A 24,420-nucleotide genomic window follows, 5' to 3' on the forward strand; every position below is an offset into this window, starting at 1 on the left:
GTGATCAAACTGAACTGTGTCCCATGCGAGGGCATACCTCTGATTTATATAAATGTCATTGGAATATTTTCCATATTTTCTATTCCATTCCACTTTGAGCAGAGATGTTCAATGAGCTGTCCACAGTGATGCCCAGTTCCTTTTCTTTCATTAATTTAAACCCCAGCAACGTGTATGAGTTGTTCAGATTATTCTTGCCAATTTGAATTATCTTGTGTTTAATGGTAAATCTCACCTGCCATTTTGCTGTGCATTCACCTAGCTCTGAGATCACTTTAAAGTTCTTCACAGACTTTTCTAGTCTTAATCTAAATAATTTTGTCTTCTACAGATTTCACCACCTCCTTGTTCTGTCCCTTTTTTGATAATTGGTAAACATATTAGTCTACACTGGTGCAGACTGGTAGAGACCTTTGGGGCCACCCTACTGTTAACCTTTCACCAAACTGAAAATTGCCCATTTATTTTTGCTCTTTATTTTCTGTTTCTTAGCTGATTTTGGCAGAATTCTATGAGTACTTCTTTTTCTTAATAGCCTCTTGTGAAGGACTTTTTCTGGACTTTCGAAAAGCCTTTCACAAATTACATCAACTAATTCTCTCTAATCCAATATCTTGTTGACAGAGAATTCTAACAGATTACAGAGGCGTGATTTTTCCATAGCTAATCCAGTTGTAGTGGCTTGAAAATATTAAAATATGTGTTGATTCTGGGCCAGATACTGTTCTCAGTGTCAACATTGTAAATTCAGACTAACTCAATTGGAGTTAGTCTGGATTTACATTGGTACAATAGAGACCAGAATTTGTCTAGAAAAACCTTAATTCACAACCTTAGATTGTTTTCAAACACAGCTTATTGAGCAACTCAAAATGTTCTAAAAGATCAAGATCTGTTTCATGCCATATTTTAGCAAGAAGCTGCTGCATTAATAATGTCAACTAAATGAAGCCTATAACTATACACATGCTTATTTTGCTCTCATTAATTTATCTATTAGCTATGACCACGAAGGACGCTTGACCAATGTAACACGTCCCACCGGAGTGGTGACCAGCCTTCACAGGGAAATGGAAAAATCTATTACCATCGATATAGAGAATTCCAACCGGGATGATGATGTAACAGTCATTACCAATCTCTCCTCTGTGGAGGCTTCCTATACAGTGGTTCAAGGTACAAGAGTGTACTTTTCAGCACGTTAGACACAAACACCAATATCTCCCTAGTACTTTAAGGGAGGCAGTCTCAAAAGATTCATATCATAAGTGCACTTCTGAGCAGGAAAAAGAATAACATAAGGTTCTTGGAGGAAACTCCCATACATGCTCTATGAAAATGGCAGTTCCTCAGGTCAGGCAGGGGAAGTTTTTTCTACCCTAGTTGAGTCAAATACAGTATGATCATTACCTGTTGTAAATTGGCTCTGCTAATGCCTTTCATGTCAGGTTTACTTTACCCACATTCAGAGTGCATTGCACTCCATTGCAACATTGGCTATGACTTTAGGGACAAAAAGGTGGATTCTTTACAGTGACGTAATGAACTTGTATAAACTATCTTAGTGTAAAATCCTAGCTGAGAAAAGATGCAGGCAGTTTTTATCATAGTGTAACTTGATGAGATCAGCCCTGTCGCCCTGATTTATCCAAGTTAATTCTTTCAAGTTAATGGAACTGCTTATTTGAGTAAAATGCAGGATCAGGCCCTTTTCTGATGCCATGACCAAAAAAAATTGTGTACCATGTTTTGAATGCAGCATGACCACATCAGAGAATGCTGCCACAGCTGAGATACTGCAGAAGAAATCAGCAACAAAATGGTTAAATGTTACTTTGTGTGAAACTTTCTGACATGGACCAAACATTGTATATGACACAATGTAAACAGTCACAGTTACCGAAGATAGATTGAAAGGAGTTTAGTGGATGATGTTTTTTTAATTAAGAGATAATGTCACTGGAATAAGAACATTGTCACAGGACAATAGTCTCCTTCTGACGTATAAATGTCAACATTTATAGACTATTATCCTCTGACACCTCCTGTTCCAATGACTTTATTTCTGTTATACCAAATGATTAATTATGTAGATGCTGTCTTTTTGTCAGATGGATATTGATGCTTTGGTGAGCTGCGCACAACTGAAGTATTGAAAAGCTCCATTATGATTGTCTTACAGAATAGAGCTGGCTGTGTCAACCAGTCAAAGAATAACATGGCTATAAAAGTACAGTTTTATTTTTATAACTTTTATCAGTAAGCGAAAAGGCCAGACATCTGATTGGCTAGCTTAGCTTCTTTATGGTGGGATAAAGAATGACACATACACACACAAAGGATTGTGGCTGCCAGCTTGTATTGTTTGGGTATCGCACCTTTGGGATTTAAAACTAATCTATAACACCGCACTGCGTAGTTGCTGGGAGGGCAGTTTTTAAAAGACTGAAAAAGGGATTAGTTGTTCACTTCTGACAAAAGATTCCAATGGTCTCTTTTTTACATCACAGCATTTAATAGGCTTGTTATTCATCCCACAGTTCAGTTAAAAAATATAATTTTCCCCTGAGTTTTGTTCCTTTTAGAAATGCATCCACATAAATTATGGCGCTGAAATACATCACTGTATGTTTTGATTTACAATTAAGAGTAAATGGAAAACAACAGTATAAACTTTAGCACCTCTGCAGGCTTGCAACATTAATACCATTGTTCTTTACATAAGTCAATAACATTAGTAATATCTACCGTAGCACAATTCAGGCAGGCTTCGTTTGAGATCAGTGGAAGTACCATGAAAACCTATTAAGTTGATGTTATCTTCTCTTTATGACTAAAAGAAAAGGAGTACTTGTGGCACCTTAGAGACTAACCAGTAGCTCACGAAAGCTCATGCTAAAATAAATTGGTTAGTCTCTAAGGTGCCACAAGTACTCCTTTTCTTTTTGCGAATACAGACTAACACGGCTGTTACTCTGAAACCTCTCTTTATGACTAAAGTTGCTAAATTTTGTTTTTTATTATTTTACTAGATCAAGTGAGGAATAGCTACCAGCTCTGTAATAATGGCACTTTGAGAGTGATGTATGCCAATGGAATGAGTATTAGCTTCCACAGTGAACCTCACGTCCTGGCTGGTACTGTGACCCCTACCATAGGACGATGTAATATTTCCCTGCCAATGGAAAATGGCTTAAATTCAATTGAGTGGCGCCTAAGAAAAGAACAGATAAAAGGCAAAGTGACGGTGTTTGGAAGAAAGCTCAGGGTAAGTGGAACTCACTGTTACAACAACAATCTTTTGTCCTGTATCTAGACTGTTTTCTACTCAAAATGATATTTTATTCAATTCTACTTCATAAAAATGAATAAGACAATGAAGTGGACTAGCATTGGTGACGTTTTATGTATTTGAGAGGCCAAATAAACCTATGGAGTAGTCTGCTGTTACCAGTTATCAGAAGCTCCATCAACTAGAAGATTCAAAAGGAGGCCGGTAAAAAATACCGCGTAGAGTCACTATAGTGGAATTGCCATCTTTCTAATGAGCTGTAATATCAAAATCATGACCACTTGTTGTCTATCAATATACTGTGGAACTCTTCACAAGAGTTCTTCCAAACAAAATTCTAGTTCATGTAATTACATTCTACTAACCTAAATTCCCCCTGCAATTTCTCTGAGATAAGTATTTATCTTTATTTCCTTTTGTAAACTGCAAGGCTGTGTTAAACACCCACGATTTTCCCTCCCCCCTTCTTCCCCAAGGTGGCTAAAATTTCACTGTGGATGAAGTGGCCCCAGTATGTAGAGATTGAAAGGCACATTGGGATACTGGAAAGAAAAATATGGTGGGTCTCATCCAAAGCCCATTTAAGTCAATCAGAGACTTCTGTTGGCTTCATTGGGTATTGGATCAAGCTGTATATAGAATCCTAGAAATACAGAGCTGGAAGAGACCTTGAGAGGTCATCTAGTTCAGCCCCCTGCACTGAGGCAAGACTAAGTAAACCTAGACCATCCCTGACAGGTTTGTCTAATCTGTTCTTAAAAGCCTCCAAAGACAGAGATTCCACAACCTCCCTTGCAAGCCTGTTCCAGAGTTTAAGAACCCTTATAGTTAGAAAGTTTTTCCTAATATCTAACCTAAATCTGCTTTGTTGTAGATTAAGCTGATTACTTCTTGTCCTACCTTCAGTGGATCTGGAGAACAATTGATCACAGTCCTCTTTATAATACCTCTTAACATATTTGAAGATTGTTATTGTGTCCCCCCCTCAGTCGTCTTTTCTCAAGACTAAACATGCCCATTTTTTTAATATCTCCCCATAGGTGGGGTTTTCTAAATCTTTTATCGTTTTTGTTGCTCTCCTCTGGACTCTTTCCAGTTTCTCCACATCTTTCCTAAAATGTGGCATCCAGAACTGGACCCAGTACTTCAGCTGAGGCTTCTCCAGTGCCGAGTAGAGCAGGACAGTTACCTCCCATGTGTTAAATACAACACTTGTATTAATACACTTCAGAAGTATATTAGCTTTTCTTCAGCTGCATCACATTTTTCACTCTTTTTCAATTTGTGAGCCACTATAACCCCTAAATCCGTATCAGCATTACTACCACCTAAACAGTTATTCCCCATTTGTAGATGTGCATTTGTTTTTTTCCATCCTGAATGAAGTATTTTGCACTTTTCTTTATTGAATTTCATCTTGTTGATTTCAGACCAATTCTTCAATTTGTCAAGATTGTTTTGAATTCTAATCCTGTCCTCCAAAGTGCTTGCAACCCCTCCCAATTTGATGTCAACCTCATTTTTTATAAGCATACTCTCCTCTGTTATCCAAATCATTAATGAAAATATGGAACTCTGCCAGACTCAATATTGACCTGGAGGGACCCTCTAGACCAGGGATTGGCAACCTTTGACACGCAGCCCACCAGGGTAAGCCCCCTGGCGAGCCAGGCTAGTTTGTTTACCTGCCGCGTCTGCAGGTTCAGCCAATCACAGCTCCCACTGGCCCCGGTTCACTGCTCCAGGCCAATGGGGGCTGTGGGAAGCGGCGTGGGCATTGGCCTGGAGCAGCGAACCGCGGCCAGTGGGAGCTGCGATCGGCCGAACCTACAGATGATCTCTGCTCTAGACACACCCTCCCAGTTTGACAGTGAACCACTGATACCATACTCTTTGAGTATGGTTTTTCAAACAGTTGTGCACCCACCTTACAGTAATTTCTTCAAAGCATTATTTCCCTCATTTGCTTATGGGGATGTCATATCAGAGAGTGTGAAAAGCCTTCCTAAAATTGAGAGAGATCACATACTACTTCCCTATCCACTAGGCTAGTAACCCTGTCAAAGAAAGAAATTATCTTCATTTGGCATGATTTATTCTTGACAAACCTGTGCTGGCTATTCCTTATAATGCTATTATCTTCTCGGCGCTTACAAATTGATTGTGTAATAATTTGTTCCAATATCTTTCGAGGTATCAAAGTTAGGCTGACTGGTATATAATTCTCCAGGTCCTCTTTGTTCCCCATTTTAAAGATAAGTACTATGTTTGCCATTGTCCAGTCCTCTGGGACCTCACCCATCCTCCCTGAGTTCTTGAAGATAATTGTTAGCAGTTCCAAGATTGTTCCACCTAGTTCCTTAAGGAATTGCATAAAGTGTTCTTATTATTAGATATTATACAGTGAATCAACTGCTTAGTTATTTGCAGAGAGAAATAAGACAGGAGATGTCACATTTTAACATTCTCCTGGTGTTTAGTGGTTAGCAAATTCTCAGCACTGAGTTATCAGTAGTTCTCCCTGTTTTCTTTATGCTGTCTGTATCTTCAGAGTTGCATGCTCCTGTATTTTTTTAAAAGACAAAAACTGGAATGAGATTAGCAGCTAAATCCTTAATGACTGGATTTCAGGACTGTGTAATTGATTTTTGATATGCTGTAGTGTAGAAGTTGATTATAAGTATTAATCACTCCTTTTCTAAGATAAATCAGCTCTGCATTTTGACTAGGTCTTCAAAACAAAAATAAATGAGGCCCTAAAATAAAATGACTATAATCCTTACTCTAAATATTAAAAATTTAATAGAGGTATTTGTGGTAATTACCTGAAGTTAAATGCACAAATCTTAGAGCTGAATCCTTGCCAGAGTTAGATTTTCTTCCATCATGTTTATGCAAACCAAAACACAGCTTTATCTAGCAACACCTCAACATTTAATTGTCTGGTGTTAGTTCCTGTAACAATAATCACATATCCATTTAGCTCTTTTAAATGGAAATTACTATGAGATTATAGCAGGTTGAGGGGACTGAAAATGCAATTTGAAAATGAGGGAGAAAGCGTAGAATTTATTTGCATTTCATTTATTTTAATTCACCTTTGTAAACTGTTTAGTGAATGAAATAAAAGCAACTGTATTGGAAAATTGTGAGGGAGCAGGTGGGATGCAAGGGAGACAAGGAGATGCAGCAGTGTGGGATAGATGAAGGGAGGGCACAAGAGATAATGCGTTATAGCTTCCATGGGTATTTACACTCTCACATCTCTCAGCTGAGGCCTAAATTTGAGACAGAGACACAGAACCAGGTGCATGTGAAAGGCATTAGTCCAGGAGTCTGTCCTTGTATGTGATTAATTTCTTAAAGCAAATACCATTTTCAATATTAAATCTCCCTCTGAAATTTCACATGTAAATATTAGCCATGATTGAAGTGAGATAACATCAGCTTTGTTTACGGGACACAGGTACGTTTCAACCTCAAATTTAAAAGCCTCTTTCTTGAGGACTCTCAATTGAGAGGTCAGATGCAGTCATTCCCTGATTGTTGGTGCTCAGACACTATGTGATGGGTGCCATACAAAACCATACATCCATACTTCATTGGTGTGTTGTGTGCTATCAGCATTCTCATCGCAACCTGACACATCCACATTCTTCTGGGCAGAAAACTCCTGCTGCTCAACATGCAACTATCCACTTACAGTTCATCACATCAGCATTATGGTAGCAAAATACTGTATTAGTAATTCTGTAGTTTATCCCAACCAGGGTCATGGTTGTTGAGCATAACATTGCACCATTAGAGATACGAGCTTTGTCTCTGTAGTTTATCCCAGTGTTCACATGATTTATGAATTTTTGAGCACTTAACGTCAACCTAACTCTCCTATTTGCACTCCCGGAGTGGAAAAGAGAAGGGGCCATTAATGCTAATGGCAGGAGCAACGTCATGGTAGGGCTAGGATGTAGTTCTCCCCCGAGCACCAGCTTGTAACTAGGGCAAGAGCATGCTACACCTTCTCTAAACGTTTAACAAGGGCCCCAGTGAGCACGGTGGCTGTGGAGGCATTATCCCTGCTCTTGCCTATGCCAGCATAAAGCTCCACTGCTCGTAGGGAAACCTCTGCCTTAGTAGGGGTCAGGACTAAAGAGCCATAATTAAGCCTATATAGGAAAGTGTATACTGTTTTTTATATTAACCAATTTATGTCAGGTATTGTTGTTTACTGGTACATTCAGTAGTGTATTGAATGTTGTTCAGGCAATTTAAAACAGAACCCAGAGAGAGAGATTACACTTTCTGGTTTGTTTGTTTTTGTTTTGTTTTTGTATACACTGTAATATCACTCAAGTGAATTTTGCTGGAAGAGCCATTAACCAACGTCTAGAAGGGCTCTTCCCTATTGTGACTTACACAGCCACAGCAAAAAGAAGCAGCAGATGTGTGTGTAGGTAGCAGAACAAAAGAAAAATAGCTTGCTAGATAATCTTCAGTCATGATAGTCATATAGTGTTGTTAGCGTTCCCCGAAGGAGTGGGAGTTAGTCATTTTGTTTGGGTTTCTATATAATTAATATGACATTACAATTATACTCTGTGGTGTTACTTATTTTACAAATGAAAGCGAAGTTACTGAATTATCAAACAGGTGCTTCTTTATTCTCAGAATAATGTTTTTGTGTAGCTATTCTGGTGTATAATTGTTCAGAAAGCTGGTACTTCAACTCACTGTGACAAAAACCTAGTAACCTTTGTAAAGTAGATTCGGCTTCCTTCTGAGCAAAAACAGAGCCCTTAAAGTCAAGTTTACTGGCAAAGGCAGGGTGCAGGATACAGCTGCTGTGATGAGGCAAAAATGTCAAGCTGTTTATAAAGATGCAAAACTCTTAAAAGAGCTGAATTTTCAAACAATTGATTTCGCCTCACTCCCTCCACACAAAAAACATCCAAGAAGGCAGGCGATTACCATTTCACCTACACATAAAGACAACAGAGGAACAAGAGTTGGTTATGGGGTTTTGGTGCTTGGTGAGGACTTCCGGAGGTTCAAACAGCAACTCCCACCACTGGCTTTATAGGATCATAAATTTCAGTGTTGATGATGGGATTTTGTTGCTCTTGTATGTTTGAGCATAGCAACATCACTTACTGATGGAAACCCACAGTGCAACATATAGCAATAGAGAATTTATGATCTAGTAATTTTAGGTCTAGAAGGAGAAAAGACCTTTAAGAACATCTTGGAAACTTTTAATAACCCTGTAATTAGGATAATTATATACAAAAATAATCTAAAATTCCCTCTAATCCTCACAGATGCATATGACTAATAGGAATTTATTAGCCCAATTTATTTGAGGAATTCACAAGGAAAGTTTTTTTCATAATTTAGCTACTTTGGAAAGAATTGAAATTTTGGAGCTATGCTAGAATTTTCCTTTAATTTTACAGACAGATGTCTTTAATATAACAAGCAGGTACCCTCTATTTTCCCCAGCAGCTCTTAAAGTGCAGGGTCTCCATGGACATTTGATATGTACACAGATTTTGCACTCATAAAAATGGTGGCCACTTCTGAAACTTTGCCCTCTATGGCTGAGTTCTGCTTCCAAGACTTCCTTTCTACTAAAACTTTGAATAAGGAATAAGATGGAGCATTTCCTTTCCTAATTTTTTTTCTTAACTACTACTGTTGTCTTCACATCAGAGCTAGTCTATTTGTCAATATCAAAACCTTCTGTGGGAAATCCCACATGAAGAGCAATTTCTAAGAGTTACTAAAGAAATGAAAACTGTGTTAAAAGAGCTGAATTTTATTAACTGGAAAATATCACACTGAAAAAAACGTACGATAATTAAAAAAAAATTCTTATGAACACAAAATTGTATTAATTTTAAAATTGCTTTTTATAGAACTGAATTCCTACAGAGTGGGTTGGGATGGGAATTGGGCTTACTCTGCCAGTGAAAATAATTCAGAATAACTTTTATGTCCTCTAGGAAGGCTCAGGATTAATTTACATATTGTTTGATGTGCAGTTTAAATTTGGATAAGAGAAAATGTTGCTTAATCAAACCTACTGTAAAATATAAGATGAAGAACAAATTCCCAGGAACAGATGAATACTTCTTAGGTAGTCCTTGCTGTCAAAAGATATCTAATTTAAAGATTTCTACTTTATTAATGGTGCGTTTACAATTAAATTACTTAAGAAGCTTTATTAGATTACAGTGCTGGCCTGGATTTTCTGTGGTTGGCCTCCAGTGAGTATACTGCTTTATCTTTCTTATAGCATTTGCAGTAGTGAACGCTATAGTTGAGGTTACATATACAATTCTTACAACCCCTTGTTCTCGTATGTTCATAACTTTCCAAAAATGTTTCCTGTGGGACTGAAACTTTTCATGCTGTGTTGTGTTTGTTTTTTGAAAGTCTTACTAAAGAAAGTGAGAAAGTGAAATATATTTACTCAGCTTAAAGAAATTTATGGGATTTTTATTGCTTACTAGGGACCTGAGCTTGCAAGATGCTGGGAGTTCAGCTTGCTCAGCAAGCACCTTGTGGGATCAAAGCCCAAAGCCTCAAAAAAGGATTGAACAAAACACATTATATGTGCCGGCACCTCTGAGGAAAACCCTCTCTGTTGAAAGTGGGGGAAGTAAAAGGAGAAAGTGTTCAAGGCATGGATTCTCAACCTGGGGGTTGTGACTCCAACAGTGGTCATGGCAGCCCTCCTATTTATATGGCTAGATTGAAGGGGGAGTCCTCAAAACTCTTTCCTGGTGTACTGTGGGGTCATGGTATGAAAAAAATGTTGAGAAATACAGTTGAAAAATTACTTCTGAGCATACTCTGTGGGTATCTACTAAATGTTAACAGCTTATAACAAGCCCAGGGGCTGTTGCTCAGAGATTACTGCTAGCCCAGGATGTATTGTAAAATGTCTCAGCAAAACACACCTGCATTTTTTTAAAGCAAATTCTGGGAAATGTAATTGTCCTTTCAATTTATTAGTATTTTCACTGTAGCAGTTAGCATGGGCTAGGATTTATCGATTCACTGAACATAGCCTTCTTCCATTTGTATAGGTCCATGGAAGGAACTTACTATCCATTGATTATGACAGAAACATCCGCACAGAGAAAATATATGATGATCATCGGAAGTTTACACTGAGAATAATTTATGATCAGCTAGGACGTCCTTTTCTTTGGCTACCCAGCAGTGGGCTTGCTGCTGTCAACGTTTCTTATTTCTTCAATGGACAACTGGCTGGACTTCAACGCGGTGCTATGAGTGAAAGAACAGATATAGATAAGCAAGGCCGAATCATATCCCGCATGTTTGCTGATGGGAAAGTGTGGAGTTACACGTACCTGGAAAAGGTACGTGGCTTAATTTAAACTACAGCAATAGTTACGAGGGCTGCATGCACAAAAGGTGTTAGGCTTTGTGACGCTGAGCATCACAGCGCCTAACTTTTAGGCATCTAGAAATCACTGGATTCACAAAGGCTGGGTAAGGTGCCTAGGCTACCTATACAGTGAATGGAGAGAGAGAGGCACATTAGAGCGTGACTCACAAAAGCCAGGAAGCTAGGTGTGAAGTTCAGCCTAAACTAGCCAATGGGAGATGCCGACCAGAGGAATATGTGCCCCTCTTATGGAGACAGGCACCGAAGTCTGGGCTGCAGGAAGGGACCTGTCTATGTTAGCAATTCACAGCCAGGAACTCCGTTTGGAATTAGGCCTTTATACAAGAAGCTGGAGGTGGGAAGAAACCAAGCCCAGTGGTTAGGGGACTCACCTGGGCTGTGGGAAACCCCCTGTTTGTGCCCCATCCACCTGAGGGGGAGAAGGGATTTGCTATCTCTCAGGTGAGTGCTCTAGCCACCTGGCGGATGTGGGTCTCCCTAAGTCTCTCCAGAGGGCAGCAGCTTCAGGAGAGACTGATGGAGCCCCCCATTAGAATGCCCTCACTACTGGGCTAAAAGTTATGAGGGATCTCTTCCTCCTCCCCCGACCAGCCCCAGCTGTTCCATCACAACTTGCCTGAGAGATGTGCTCAGAGGGCACCCACTGGATTGGGCCCCACACAACTGCCTGTCTGCCCCTGGTTTAAATATGGCTCTGGGGCTTTGGTGGGAGACAGGTGCTCAGATGCCTGAAGGGAGGCAGCAGTGCACATGTAAAAAGGCAGAAACGTAATCTTCTATTTTCGTTTTACTGCAAAAACTTAGGGATCAAATGTGTTTATGCACCTACAAGATTAGGTGGGAGTTTTGTACATTGTAATGTTGCCCAAACTGGGACTTAGGCACCTAAAACAGGGACTTAGGTGCTTAAAGTCTTTTGTACATTCAGGACAGAGACTCTGCTATTGCATACATATACATGACCTAGGATTCTTAGTGTTCCCACAGTTAAAAAGTCTTTTGTGCCAGATCTCTGAATTTTTTAGTTATTCAATTAATCAAAGGAAATACTTTGTTCATGGTTCAGCTCTTCTGATATATCCATAAAATAGAATAGGTCATCATATAATAGCATGAACTAACAGGATGAATTTTACTATTTTAAAATGCATGACTAAGCCTGACAGAACATCCCAGTAGCTGCAGATATCTCATCTCTAATCATTATTTATTAAATGAAAATATGGTAATTCATTTCTATTTAACCTAATTTAAATCACTTTGATCTTGAGAGTTTATCTAATGTTCCCTAAACCCCCTCCCAGTGTATTGTTTTAGGTATGCTAGAACAGTTCTCTGCTAACTTTCTTCACACATGTTTTACAGTATTCAGTGTAAATTACAACTGCCAGTGGAGATATAAATGAGGGCATTAAACTCACTTTCCCCAAAACAGTAAAGGAAGAGGGTAGAAGAGGTTGATACAATGTTCCTTCCATTTCCTTCTCAGGATTGATCTTTTTTTCAAAGAGGAAAATTTACTTATCACAGATGGTGGCAATATAGTCATATTGTTGGGCAGCATTGTGCCTTAGATGTATTCGGATTTTATTTATATTTTTTATTATTGTAACACTGAAACCTATTCAATAAATTCTTGATTTAAAAATTTGCCTTTTTCCCCCATAAGTTCAGAAAGTGAAAGAAATGGAAAGACAGTAAAAATATATAATCTTTTGTCTTTTTATTTTTGTAATAGTCCATGGTACTACTGCTTCAGAGCCAACGGCAGTACATCTTTGAGTACGATTCCACAGACCGTCTCCAGGCTGTCACCATGCCTAGTGTTGCTCGGCACAGCATGTCCACTCATACATCTATTGGCTACATTAGGAATATTTATAACCCTCCTGAAAGCAATGCTTCAGTGATTTTTGATTACAGTGATGATGGGAGGATTTTGAAAACATCTTTTTTAGGAACTGGTCGACAAGTCTTCTACAAGTACGGGAAACTATCCAAGCTGTCTGAAATTGTTTATGATAGCACTGCAGTTACTTTTGGATATGATGAAACTACTGGAGTTCTGAAAATGGTTAACTTACAGAGTGGCGGCTTTTCTTGCACAATCCGGTACCGTAAAATTGGTCCACTGGTTGACAAACAAATCTACAGATTTTCTGAAGAAGGCATGGTCAATGCAAGGTTTGATTACACCTATCATGATAATAGCTTTCGGATTGCTAGCATCAAGCCTATAATAAGTGAGACTCCTCTTCCTGTTGATCTTTATCGTTATGATGAGATCTCTGGCAAAGTAGAGCATTTTGGCAAATTTGGAGTAATTTATTATGATATAAATCAAATAATTACTACAGCGGTGATGACACTGAGTAAACACTTTGATACCCATGGGCGTATTAAAGAAGTTCAGTATGAAATGTTCCGATCACTCATGTATTGGATGACAGTCCAGTATGACAGCATGGGAAGAGTAACAAAGAGAGAACTGAAGCTTGGACCTTATGCCAACACAACCAAATATACCTATGATTATGATGGAGATGGGCAGCTCCAAAGTGTGGCAGTAAATGACAGACCAACCTGGCGTTATAGTTATGATCTGAATGGGAATCTTCATCTCTTGAATCCAGGGAATAGCGTACGGTTGATGCCGCTACGCTATGATCTAAGAGACAGGATTACACGTCTGGGTGACATGCAGTACAGAATTGATGATGATGGGTTCCTATGTCAACGAGGCTCAGATATATTTGAGTACAACTCAAAAGGTCTCTTAACAAGAGCTTACAACAAAGCAAGTGGATGGAGTATTCAGTACCGTTATGATGGGTTAGGGCGAAGGGCTTCTTGTAAGACTAACTTGGGACACCATCTGCAGTACTTTTACGCTGACCTTCACAACCCAACGAGAATGACACATGTTTACAATCATTCCAATTCAGAAATTACTTCTCTATACTATGATCTACAAGGCCATCTGTTTGCAATGGAAAGCAGCAGTGGAGAAGAATACTATGTTGCCTCCGATAACACAGGTACACCACTGGCAGTATTCAGTATTAATGGCCTCATGATCAAGCAGCTTCAGTACACTGCATATGGAGAGATATATTATGATTCCAACCCTGACTTTCAATTGGTCATTGGATTTCATGGAGGGCTGTATGATCCTCTGACCAAGCTGGTTCATTTTACTCAGAGAGACTATGATGTTCTAGCTGGGCGTTGGACATCGCCTGATTACACAATATGGAAAAATATTGGTAAGGAGCCTGCTCCATTCAACTTATACATGTTCAAGAGCAACAACCCTCTCAGCAATGAACTTGATTTAAAGAATTACGTAACAGGTAAGAACTCATTAGCAGTTGTTTTCTAAAAGGTTTTAGTGCAAATTTCTAAAGTTTAGAATTTTGTGTTGGAAAAAGAAATAGATCAAACTTCTCCATTCCAGGACTTTCCTTCCGCTGTCTCCTCATCCACCTGCAGAACCCTTCTCCCATCAAGCTAGGACCATCTTCCCATTCGGAGTATGAAAAGGACAACATAGTCTTGACATAGTCATAGTCACTCTTAGTTGTGACCCCCAGATTAAGAACCTATGAAAGAGAGACACACGTGGTTATTAAATAAAGGGGAATCATTTTCAACTAATAATAAATAATAATATTTAGTTTTTATGTAGCATTTTTCACGTGGATTTCAAAGTGCTGTGCAACGGATGGTACCATTATCCCCACTTTGCAAAGGGGGAAGATGAAGACAGATGAAACTGAGTGCCCCAAGTCACCCAGCAGGTCAGTGACAGGGTCAGGAATTAGGACTCAGGTCTCCTGATCTCCGGTCTAGTGCCCTATTCCTTCAATAGTGTCCTCAGAATTACCTGCTGACTTTGTCCATGGGCACAACATGAATTACTACCAAGAGTGGCACTGATTAAACATTTATTTACTTTCCCAATTCTGCCTTTAAACGCCAACCTATTTTTAGCTCTTGCTTTAAGAAAAGAACCTTAATGTTTTAAACATTGTTTCCTCTTGGAAGACGGAGGAACATCTGTAGTGTTAGGATGTGGAGACAATAAATCAGTTTAGATTGCATGTACTGGGTTTGGGTGACACATCTAACTTCCTCTCAATTACTACTAATTTGCCACTTAGTAGGATCACATAGTACTTGAACTAGCTGCAAACCATTTTTTTAAAAGAAAGGTAATTAAGATGTATTCAGGAGAAACTCTCTGAGAACTGAGTCTGCAGCATGTCGTAATTAAAAACCGCAGTACAATTTAAAAAACAAAAAACAGAGCTACCACAATTTTACTGGCAGCACTTCAAGAAAAGTTATATTATGACTGTTAGTTCTTTGTGACTGTGACTACATTGTGTGTGCATAATTTCTCAGGTTGCCCTTCAGTCGTTTTGCATTCTGAAGACACTAGTATTTGCTCTTGATACTGGGAAAGAATTTATCAGTGATCAAAGTATCTTGAATTCTTGGGGTCTAATTCTGTGATCCTTAATTGAACAAAACTATCAATGTCCGTCAGGGTTTAGCTCAGTTAATAACTGCACACTTTGGCCTCTAGTGATTAATTTCAGAAGCCCCCAAATCCAGTGGGTCCTGTCTCACTTTAAGAGATTTCATTGCACTCAGAAGATGTTATATTCATTTTCATTCATGCATCCACAGAAGAAATTCAGAAAAGATATACTAATTACTTGTACACTATGAACTTTTAATTCCACCAAAAAATGGTTTATTGCTAATGCAGATACGTGCTGCTATTATAGGATTCCCTGGGCTAAAAGACTGTTCTTGGACAAGAAGTTGTTATATATGGAGTTAATTTTCATAAGTGAGAAATACATACAACCGTCATACACAGCCCTCTAGACATATTTACAGTTAACACCTGATACTGATTTGCTGAAAGTTTTTTGCTGCGGAAAAGAATTTCTCCAGCTGGGTAACAACATCCTGTGAAGAACATTAGAAATAGAAAATAATGAACTACTAGAATGAGAGAGAACCTCCTCTTTATTGCCAAATGAGGACAGCTAAAGTAAATTGTTTGGGAGGTAACGTTATTCCATCTGATAACAAACTGAAACCGTGAGAAAAAGGAGTAATGGTCCTATGCTATATATAGCTGAAGGGAAAATGTATAATGCAATGGAAGATCTGTACACATTTCTTTAATGTAACCAGGACAGAATCTGAAATTTTGTACTACGTTATTTGTTTCAGTATTTAGAGGGGAAAAAAATTTAAGCTACACATTCAAAACTTCTCCACCCACTAAAATTAGATTTGTAATGGCTCATTCCACCCCACCCCTAAAGGAGACTAGGAAAACAAGCTTGTAACATGGTCTGGATGTCAACAGATGCAAGCTCTGGCAATGAAGTGCAGGCTAGGGAGTGAGTCTGACGCTCGCTGACATCAGTCCCGTCTCCTTTAAATCTGGGGTTTATTATTGTCGTTCCAGCACGTCAGTTGATTTCTGCAGTCATGATAGCACATGGAGAGAGGAAGTCTCTAAATCAGGCAGGAGAGCTGGTCAAAATTTTTCAAACAATTAAAAACAAATTTTTGAATTTTTTTCAATGAAACCCCAGAGCAAAAAGTTTTCATTCTCCCGCACCCTCCCCATTTTCCGAGAGAAAGGAGTAAGGGAGGGAAAAATTAGAAACATTTTCAATAAAAATGTTCACAGATTTTTTTTTGAATAATCCAAAAGGCATACCTTTTCAAAACTTGCAAACTGAGTATTTTGAATACTTTTGGAAAAATTCTTTCAACCACTTTAGACATGTTGCTTAATGCACTGCTGGAAGATGTTCAGATTCTACCGTGACGAGTGCAGGACAGGAACCTATATAGAATAGAACAGAACCATCTGGTAGTCAGGATCCAAACCAGATAGAGCTTTTTTGGGAAAAACCAATACCTTGGACTTCACAAAAACTGACATTGGAGCAGAGGAGGAATGCTCCCTGTGAAACATCACTATGTAAGGCCTTGATCCTGCAAAGAGTTGTGCATGTGTTTTACTTTATGAACTTGACTTGAATGGAGCTACTCACCTGCTTAAATCTTTGCCAGAGTAGGGCCTAAGAGGGGAACCACGTTTTGTGCCAGAGGAAGTTTCCAAGTGTTCTCACAAGCATTAATCCAGTATCACACAGAGTGTAGCCCCATTGTAGTAATCCAATCAAGAGATGACAGAGCTATGGGTAACTATGGTGAACTGTAGGAAATGTTTAGATCACTCATATATTGGATGTCAGTTCCATATGACAAGATGGAAACAGTAACCAGAGAGCTGATATGGAATCAGAAATAGAGGGCTGGAAGGAACCTCAAGATGTCATCTAATCCATCCACTGAGACAGGATTAAATATACCTAGACCATCCCTGACAGAAGTTTGTCTAACCTGTTCTTAAAAACTTCCCTTGACAGAGATTCCACAACCTCTCTAGGTAACCTGTTTCAGTGCTTAACTATCCTTACATCTATATGTCACTGGTGGCTATTTATAATGTATTTAAAATAGTCATTCTTGCATCAGTTCACTCTGGAAGAGTACAATTGTGAGAGCTTCCAAGCAATAACAGGTTAGAAATTCGGAGGCCAAACTCTAGTTGAAATCAAGAGTTGAGGCCATAGATTCCCTGAGATACACATTACTCACCTTCATTTCTCATTCATGTATTTTACTTTTGATTTTTAGATGTGAAGAGCTGGTTGGTGATGTTTGGATTTCAGCTCAGCAACATTATTCCTGGTTTCCCTAGAGCAAAAATGTACTTTGTGCCACCTCCATATGAGTTGTCAGAGAGTCAAGCCTGTGAAAATGGACAGGTATGCTGAAGTTCTTGGTGTTTTAAAGAGATTTTGTTGGTCTTATATTGTATTTGGGTATCATTTTAGGACTATAGACATAGGGTCTACAATAAATAGAGTGCACAATATTTGTTTCATAGTGATATGAAATTCAATATAGTCAGCTTTTGGAGTACTGAACATGCCATCTTTCTTACCAACCTAGATTATTACCATAATAGCAGCATCGTTAGTTCTTCGTATATATTCCCTTGAGTTGTTACTCGATTAACAATAGCAAATGGAAATCTCAATGTATAACTTACCATCTGTTCTATCTTTATCATTATAATCCTTATGCCTTTTATTTATGTTAATAAAAATATGGTTTATAATTATCGTACTATTAAAGAACAGTTTTACTCAATATTTTATAGGGAAAAATACATATTTTTTGTTTGTTTGGGGGCTTAATTTTTGGCAAGCTTGGGTTGTAAATTTTGGTGTTGCAACTAAAAGTAAACTGATGTTTACTTCTTTGCCTGATTAGGAAAGGCATATGCTTACACACACACACTTGAAATTACTTACCCAAATACTGGGCCAATTTCTAGTCTCAGAAGTCAGTGGAGTTATCCACATTTATAGTAATGTAACTAGTCTTAGAATAAAATTTTAAAAGCATATAAGTGAATTAGGAGCCCAAGTTCTATTTTCAAAAGTAATTAATTTTTGGCCTGACCTACACCTAAAACTTACATTGCTCAGGGAAGTGAATAATTCACCCCCCTGAGAGACTTAGTTAAACCAAACTAATCCACCCCTAGGGCAATTAAATTCTTCCATCGACAGACATAATGTCTCTCTTGAGAGGTGGGTTTACTACAGTGATAGAAGAACCCACAGCTGTGCTACTGTAGCATTCTAGTGTATCATGGAATCATAGAATATTAGTGTTGGAAGAGACCTCAGGAGGTCATCTAGTCCAACCCCCTAATCACAGCGGGACCAACACCAACTAAATCATCCCAGCCAGGGCTTTGTGAAGCTGGGCCTTAAAAACTTCTAAGGGTGGAGATTCCACCACTTCCCTAGGTAACCCATTCCAGTGCTTCACCACCCTCCTAGTGAAATAGTGTTTCCTAATATCCAACCTAGACCTCCCCCACTGCAACTTGAGACCATTGCTTCTTATTCTGTCAACTGCCACCACTGAGAACAGCCTAGCTCCATCCTCTTTGGAACTCCCCTTCAGGTTGTTGAAGGCTGCTATCAAATCCGCCCCCCCCCCTTCTCTTCTGCAGACTAAATAACCCCAGTTCCCTCAGCCTCTCCTCGTAAGTCCTGTGCCCCGGCCCCCTAATCATTTTCATTGCCCTCAGCTGGACTCTCTCCCAATTTGTCCACATCCCTTCTGTAGTGGGGGGACCAAAACTGGATGCAATACTCCAGATGTGGCCTCACCAGTGCCGAATAGAGGGGAATAATCACTTCCCTCGATCTGCTGGCAATGCTCCTACTAATACAGCCCAATATGTCATTGACCTTCTTGGCAACAAGTGCACACTGCTGACTCATATCCACATTATCCACTGTAATCCCCAGGTCCTTTTCTGCAGAACTGCTGCTTAGCCAGTCGGTCCCCAACCTGTAGCAGTGCATGGGATTCTTCCTTCCTAAGTGCAGGACTCTGCACTTATCCTTGTTGAACCTCATGAGATTTCTTTTGGCCCCATCCTCCAATTTGTCTGGGTCACTCTGGACCCTATCCCTACCCTCCAGCGTATCTACCTCTCCCCATAGTTTAGTGTCATCTATCAGTTTGCTGAGGGTGCAATTCATCCCATCCTCCAGATCATTAATAATCTGTGTAATAAAATGTGTAGATATACCCTAAGTTCTTAGGTGCCTATGTCTCACTGAAAGTCTACAAGACTTTTAAGTCACATTTTGAAAAGTGACTTAGGTTCCTAAGGCACATGGCACATTTTTACTCTTATATCTTCTAGGTCAGAATGTTCAGAAATTACACATAATCTGTTAATAAATTGGTTCCATTGGTTCTACAGACCCTCTTTAAAAGTTTTAGCTGATTGACTCCTGAATACTCTTGTGATGGGCATGCTGTAGATAACCAAGATAGATAAATCTGAATATATATACTATACAAATAGTGTATCTGAAAAGACAAATGCACAGAAAGTATTTTTATCTGACAGTCAATTCTACGGTATTTTGAAAATTGAGTCCTTTATGTTGGTTTAGGTAACTGCAATATGTATATGTATTGCTCTCTTTAGTTGGTTCACTGTACAGTGTATAGACCAGCAACAACAGTTTGAGTGGTACCTTCTATAGCTTATAGTTTTTTACAGCACCATTTCTCCTTGTTCTTTTGAATAAGGTATAAAATAGGACTCTGAGGTCAGCATTTTCAGGCTGTCTATACCTTATTTGTTTGTTTTTGCAGCTAATTACTGGAGTTCAACAGACAACAGAAAGACACAATCAAGCATTCATGGCCCTTGAGGGACAGGTCATCTCTAAAAGATTACATGCCAATATTAGAGAGAAAGCTGGGCACTGGTTTGCAACAACTACTCCCATTATTGGGAAAGGGATCATGTTTGCTGTGAAGGAAGGCCACGTAACAACTGGCATTTCCAGCATAGCCACAGAAGACAGCAGAAAAATTGCCTCTGTGCTTAACAATGCATACTACCTGGAAAAGATGCACTACAGCATTGAAGGAAAGGATACCCATTACTTTGTCAAGATTGGCTCATCTGACAGTGACCTTGTCACCCTGGCAATGACCAGTGGGCGGAAGGTATTGGACAGCGGAGTGAACGTTACAGTTTCCCAACCAACCCTCCTTATCAATGGAAGGACTCGAAGGTTTACGAATATTGAATTCCAGTATTCTACCCTGCTACTTAACATACGGTACGGACTGACCCCCGACACACTGGATGAAGAAAAGGCACGAGTGTTAGACCAAGCTCGACAGCGAGCCTTGGGATCAGCATGGGCCAAAGAGCAGCAGAAGGCACGGGATGGCAAAGAGGGCAGCCGCTTATGGACTGATGGAGAGAAGCAGCAGCTTTTGAGCACAGGAAGGGTTCAAGGTTACGAGGGATACTATGTACTTCCAGTGGAGCAGTACTCAGAGCTAGCAGACAGTAGCAGCAACATCCAGTTTTTAAGACAGAACGAAATGGGAAAGAGGTAACAAATTAACCTGCTGTCATCCTCTGCTGGATGAATCAGTAGTCACAACTGTTATCTCCTCTCCTAAGGAGATGAAGACCTAACTGGGGGCACTAGGCTGAGCTACTTTGGGATAGCGAGTGGCAAGAAAGCTCACATTTTTTGAGTTAAATGCTACTGTTCAAGTGATTAAAAACCACATCCTGAAGTGGACTAAAGCCAGACTGATAACTTTAACCATACAAATTAAAAAGTACCCCTAAAATATTACCCACTTGTTCTGGGTCTAAAGAAAAAAAAAAGAAATAAAAATAGAAAAAAGGCCTCATATTATATTACCTCACTCCATTCACACGTGAGCAAACTTTAAGAAATTCAAGAGGGCCACCTTCTCTAGACCAGCTGATGGAACAAAAATGATTCACTGCTTGTTTGATAAATATTCAAGAGGTTTTCATTTAAAGCAAGATACAGGTGCATTTAAAACATGACTCTTGGGTGATTTGTGTGTAATAACTGGAGGAAAATGAGAATGCGAGGGAGAGACCACTGGAAATACTAAATTAAAAAATTATTTAAAAAATAACAAACCTGCACTTGCACTCAGACCCTGCATTTGTCTGGCCTGAAGTTTAATTTATTCAAAGAGGGCAGAGTGTAAAGTTAAATTTAAAATGGTGGCTATAATCACTACAAATAAATTTCATACTCTGTTTGTCTTTGAAGATTCCATTGTGAACAGTATAACACAGTTACAGGGTGTAGTTTGTTTAGATTCAGTAGTTTGTTGGTATCAGTTCCAGTAGAGCTGTGGGCATTGTGTTACACTATTGCAAATGGGCACCACTTCAGATCACCCTGTACATACATCAGCCAGAAGGCACAATCACTGTTTCAGATTTTAAAATTATTAGTGTGTTTGTTTGGTCGAGAAACTGAGACAATCACATTATGGTCACCACAAAAAATTAAAAAAAAAAAAAAAAGCTAATAACTTTGGTACAAGAACTTTTTTGTAATATACATGTATGAATTGTTCATTGAGTTTTTATATTAATTTTAATTTGCTGCTAAGCAAAGAATAGAGACAGGCAAAGATAATTTATGGCAAAGTGTTTAAATTGTTTATACGTAATAAAGTCTCTAAAACTCCCGTGAATTATTTGTCTCTATTGTGGAAATGTTTTGAGAAAGAAAATTGTGTAGCTGTGGGTCTGTCTATACAATCTATTACATGCACCTTTTAGATGCAGAAATGGTGTGCGAGCATCGTACATTATACAAATTCTGTTAATATCCCTTCCTCTGGACTCCAGGTAAGCTATACATTCACCAGCAGCTCTGTTACGCGTGTTAAACTGGCAGACATTTTGAAAAGTTTTTGCCGTGGAGCAGAACAAAAATAATTTGGGAAAAACAATGAAATACAAGTTATGTTAATAAAGCAACTGAAAAAGTTAGTGGCGGGGGGCGGGGAGGGGGAACCCTACAGGCAGGTGTACAGATATAGGCCCCAATTCTGCAACTGGATATGTAAACCGCAAACAGAGCCATTCTACTCTCACTGACTCAATTTTAGATCCCTTTATTGCATCCTACCTTTACCAAGCCTGCAGCTGTTTGAATCTATCATTGTACAGACAATCTGACTACTACTGCTCTCATTTACATTGGTGTACATTGACTTAGTGAAGGTTTTTTCTCGACTTATGCTAGGGTATCTCTGAGCAGACTTTGTTCTAGTGACATCTTATTCAAGGTTGTTGCCCCATTGGTGAGACACCTGGAATCTGAGATCAGTGCCAGCCTTTTAGAAACTTTTCATTTAGCTCTAGTGGCTACCACTTCGGGGTTCTTAATTAGGGTTGCCAACTTTCTACTCGCACAAAACCGAACATCCTTGCCCCACACCTTCTCTGGGGCCCCACCCCCTGCTCACTCCACCCACACCCCACCCCCGTTGTTTGCTCTCTTCACCCTCACTCGCTCATTTTCACTGGGCTGGGGCCACGGGTTGGGGTGTGGAAAGGGGTGAGTGCTTCGGCTGGGGGTGCGGGCTCTGGGGTGGGGCCAGTGATGAGGGGTTTAGGGTACAGGAGGGAGCTCCAGGCTGGGGGGTGGAGCTGAGGGGTTCGGAGTATGGGAGGGGGCTTCGGGCTGAGGCAGGGGGTTGGGGTTTGGGAGCGGATACAGGCTGTGGGCTGGGGGTGAGGGTTCCACGGAGGGAACCAGAAATGAGGGGTTCAGGGTGCAGAAGGGGGCTCCGTGCTGGAGCAAGGGGGGGTGAGGGATTTGGGGTGCAGGAGGGGGTGCCGCACTTGGTCAGGGGTTGAGGTGCAGGGGGTGTGTTGGCTCTGGGATGGGGCTGGGGATGCGGGATTTGAGGTGCAGGAGGATGCTCTGGGCTGGGACCGAGGGGTTTGGAGGGCAGGAGGAGGGAATCATGGTTGGGGCAGGGGGTTGGGTTGTGTGTGTGTGTGTGTGTGTGTGTGTGTGCGGGGGCAGGGGTGTAGGCTCCGGGCGGTGCTTACCGGAAGCAGCGGCATGGCTCCTACGCGGAGGCACAGCCAGGTGGCTCTTCACACATCCCCGTCCGCAGACGCTGTCCCTGAAGCGCCCACTGGCTGTGGTTCCCAGTCAATGGGAGCTGTAGAGCCAACGCCTGGGGCGGGGGCAGGGTGCAGAGCCCCCTAGCTGCCCCTACATCTAAGAGCCAGAGGGGGGACATGCCGCTGCTTCTGGGAGATGCGTGGAGCCACGGGAGGCAGGGAACCTGCCTTAGCCCTGCTGCACCACCAACCAGACTTTTAAAGGCCCGGTCAGTGATGCTGACTGAAAGTGCCAGTGTCCCTTTTTGACCAGGCGTTCTGGTCGAAAACCACACACATGGCAACCCTACTCCTAATTCAAGTCCAAACACCTGCTCTTCATTCTATAAATAGTTCCAGATGGCCTGCATGGCCAGATTGTATATGGCTGACGGAATGCTGAAATGCATCTGAGCAATTCTGAAGCGGAAGCTTTACTGAGTTTTATTGTAAATGGCAATCATTTCCCTGAACTAAGACAGTTTATTCATGTTATGTGGAAGTTTAATTTTACTTTTGTGAAAGGCTGCAGAGAAGATATTGCTATTTCCACTGATATCAATGAATATACACAATTCATTATGTCCACTTATTAGGCCGCATTTTAAGAAGTGACCCAATGATTTCAGTTGCATTTTTTAAAAAAAAGCACACACACATTTTTGTCAACTGTCTGACTGCACCACTGCCACCCCACCCCCCGGACTGGTAAACATGTTATTGCCATTCTTTGCTTGTGCAATTAGCAAATTTCTTTGAAATTCAATTTTATTTTTGAGTACGCTTCAAAAGACAATAAAAAGTGATTATCAATAGCCATATAAAACAGATTCACTCTGTTGATGAGAAACAGCCAGCCATGAAAATAAAGTTAAATATTTCTGTTATATGCAATAACAGGAGGAAAGTTTAAAGTTCCTCTCTAATGTGACTAACTCTTTGCTCCTGAAGATAATAGAAGGAAGTTTGACAGTGTCCAGTTTCCTCCTGCTTTTAGTTTATTTTTGTGATTAGTCAGGAATCATCACAGGGTGAATTTAGAGATCAGTTCTACATTTG

General features: G+C 40.0%; 1 protein-coding gene across 13 annotated transcripts in view; it reads left to right on the forward strand.

Moving 5' to 3' along the window:
- The window catches only part of TENM2 (teneurin transmembrane protein 2), an 806,981-nt gene extending 786,186 nt beyond the window's left edge, over window positions 1-20,795 (forward strand). For all 13 annotated transcript variants that reach the window (XM_077823698.1, XM_077823694.1, XM_077823697.1 and 10 more), the window contains 6 exons: window positions 1,001-1,176; window positions 3,033-3,268; window positions 10,384-10,680; window positions 12,469-14,083; window positions 17,472-17,602; window positions 20,034-20,795. In XM_077823698.1, coding sequence (XP_077679824.1) covers window positions 1,001-1,176; window positions 3,033-3,268; window positions 10,384-10,680; window positions 12,469-14,083; window positions 17,472-17,602; window positions 20,034-20,795 — 3,217 coding nt within the window. The remainder of the gene's footprint in view (window positions 1-1,000; window positions 1,177-3,032; window positions 3,269-10,383; window positions 10,681-12,468; window positions 14,084-17,471; window positions 17,603-20,033) is intronic.
- The last annotated feature ends 3,625 nt before the right edge of the window (window positions 20,796-24,420 follow it).

This window comes from Eretmochelys imbricata, chromosome 8 (assembly GCF_965152235.1).
Source record: "Eretmochelys imbricata isolate rEreImb1 chromosome 8, rEreImb1.hap1, whole genome shotgun sequence".
In the NCBI taxonomy this organism is placed as follows: domain Eukaryota; kingdom Metazoa; phylum Chordata; order Testudines; family Cheloniidae; genus Eretmochelys; species Eretmochelys imbricata.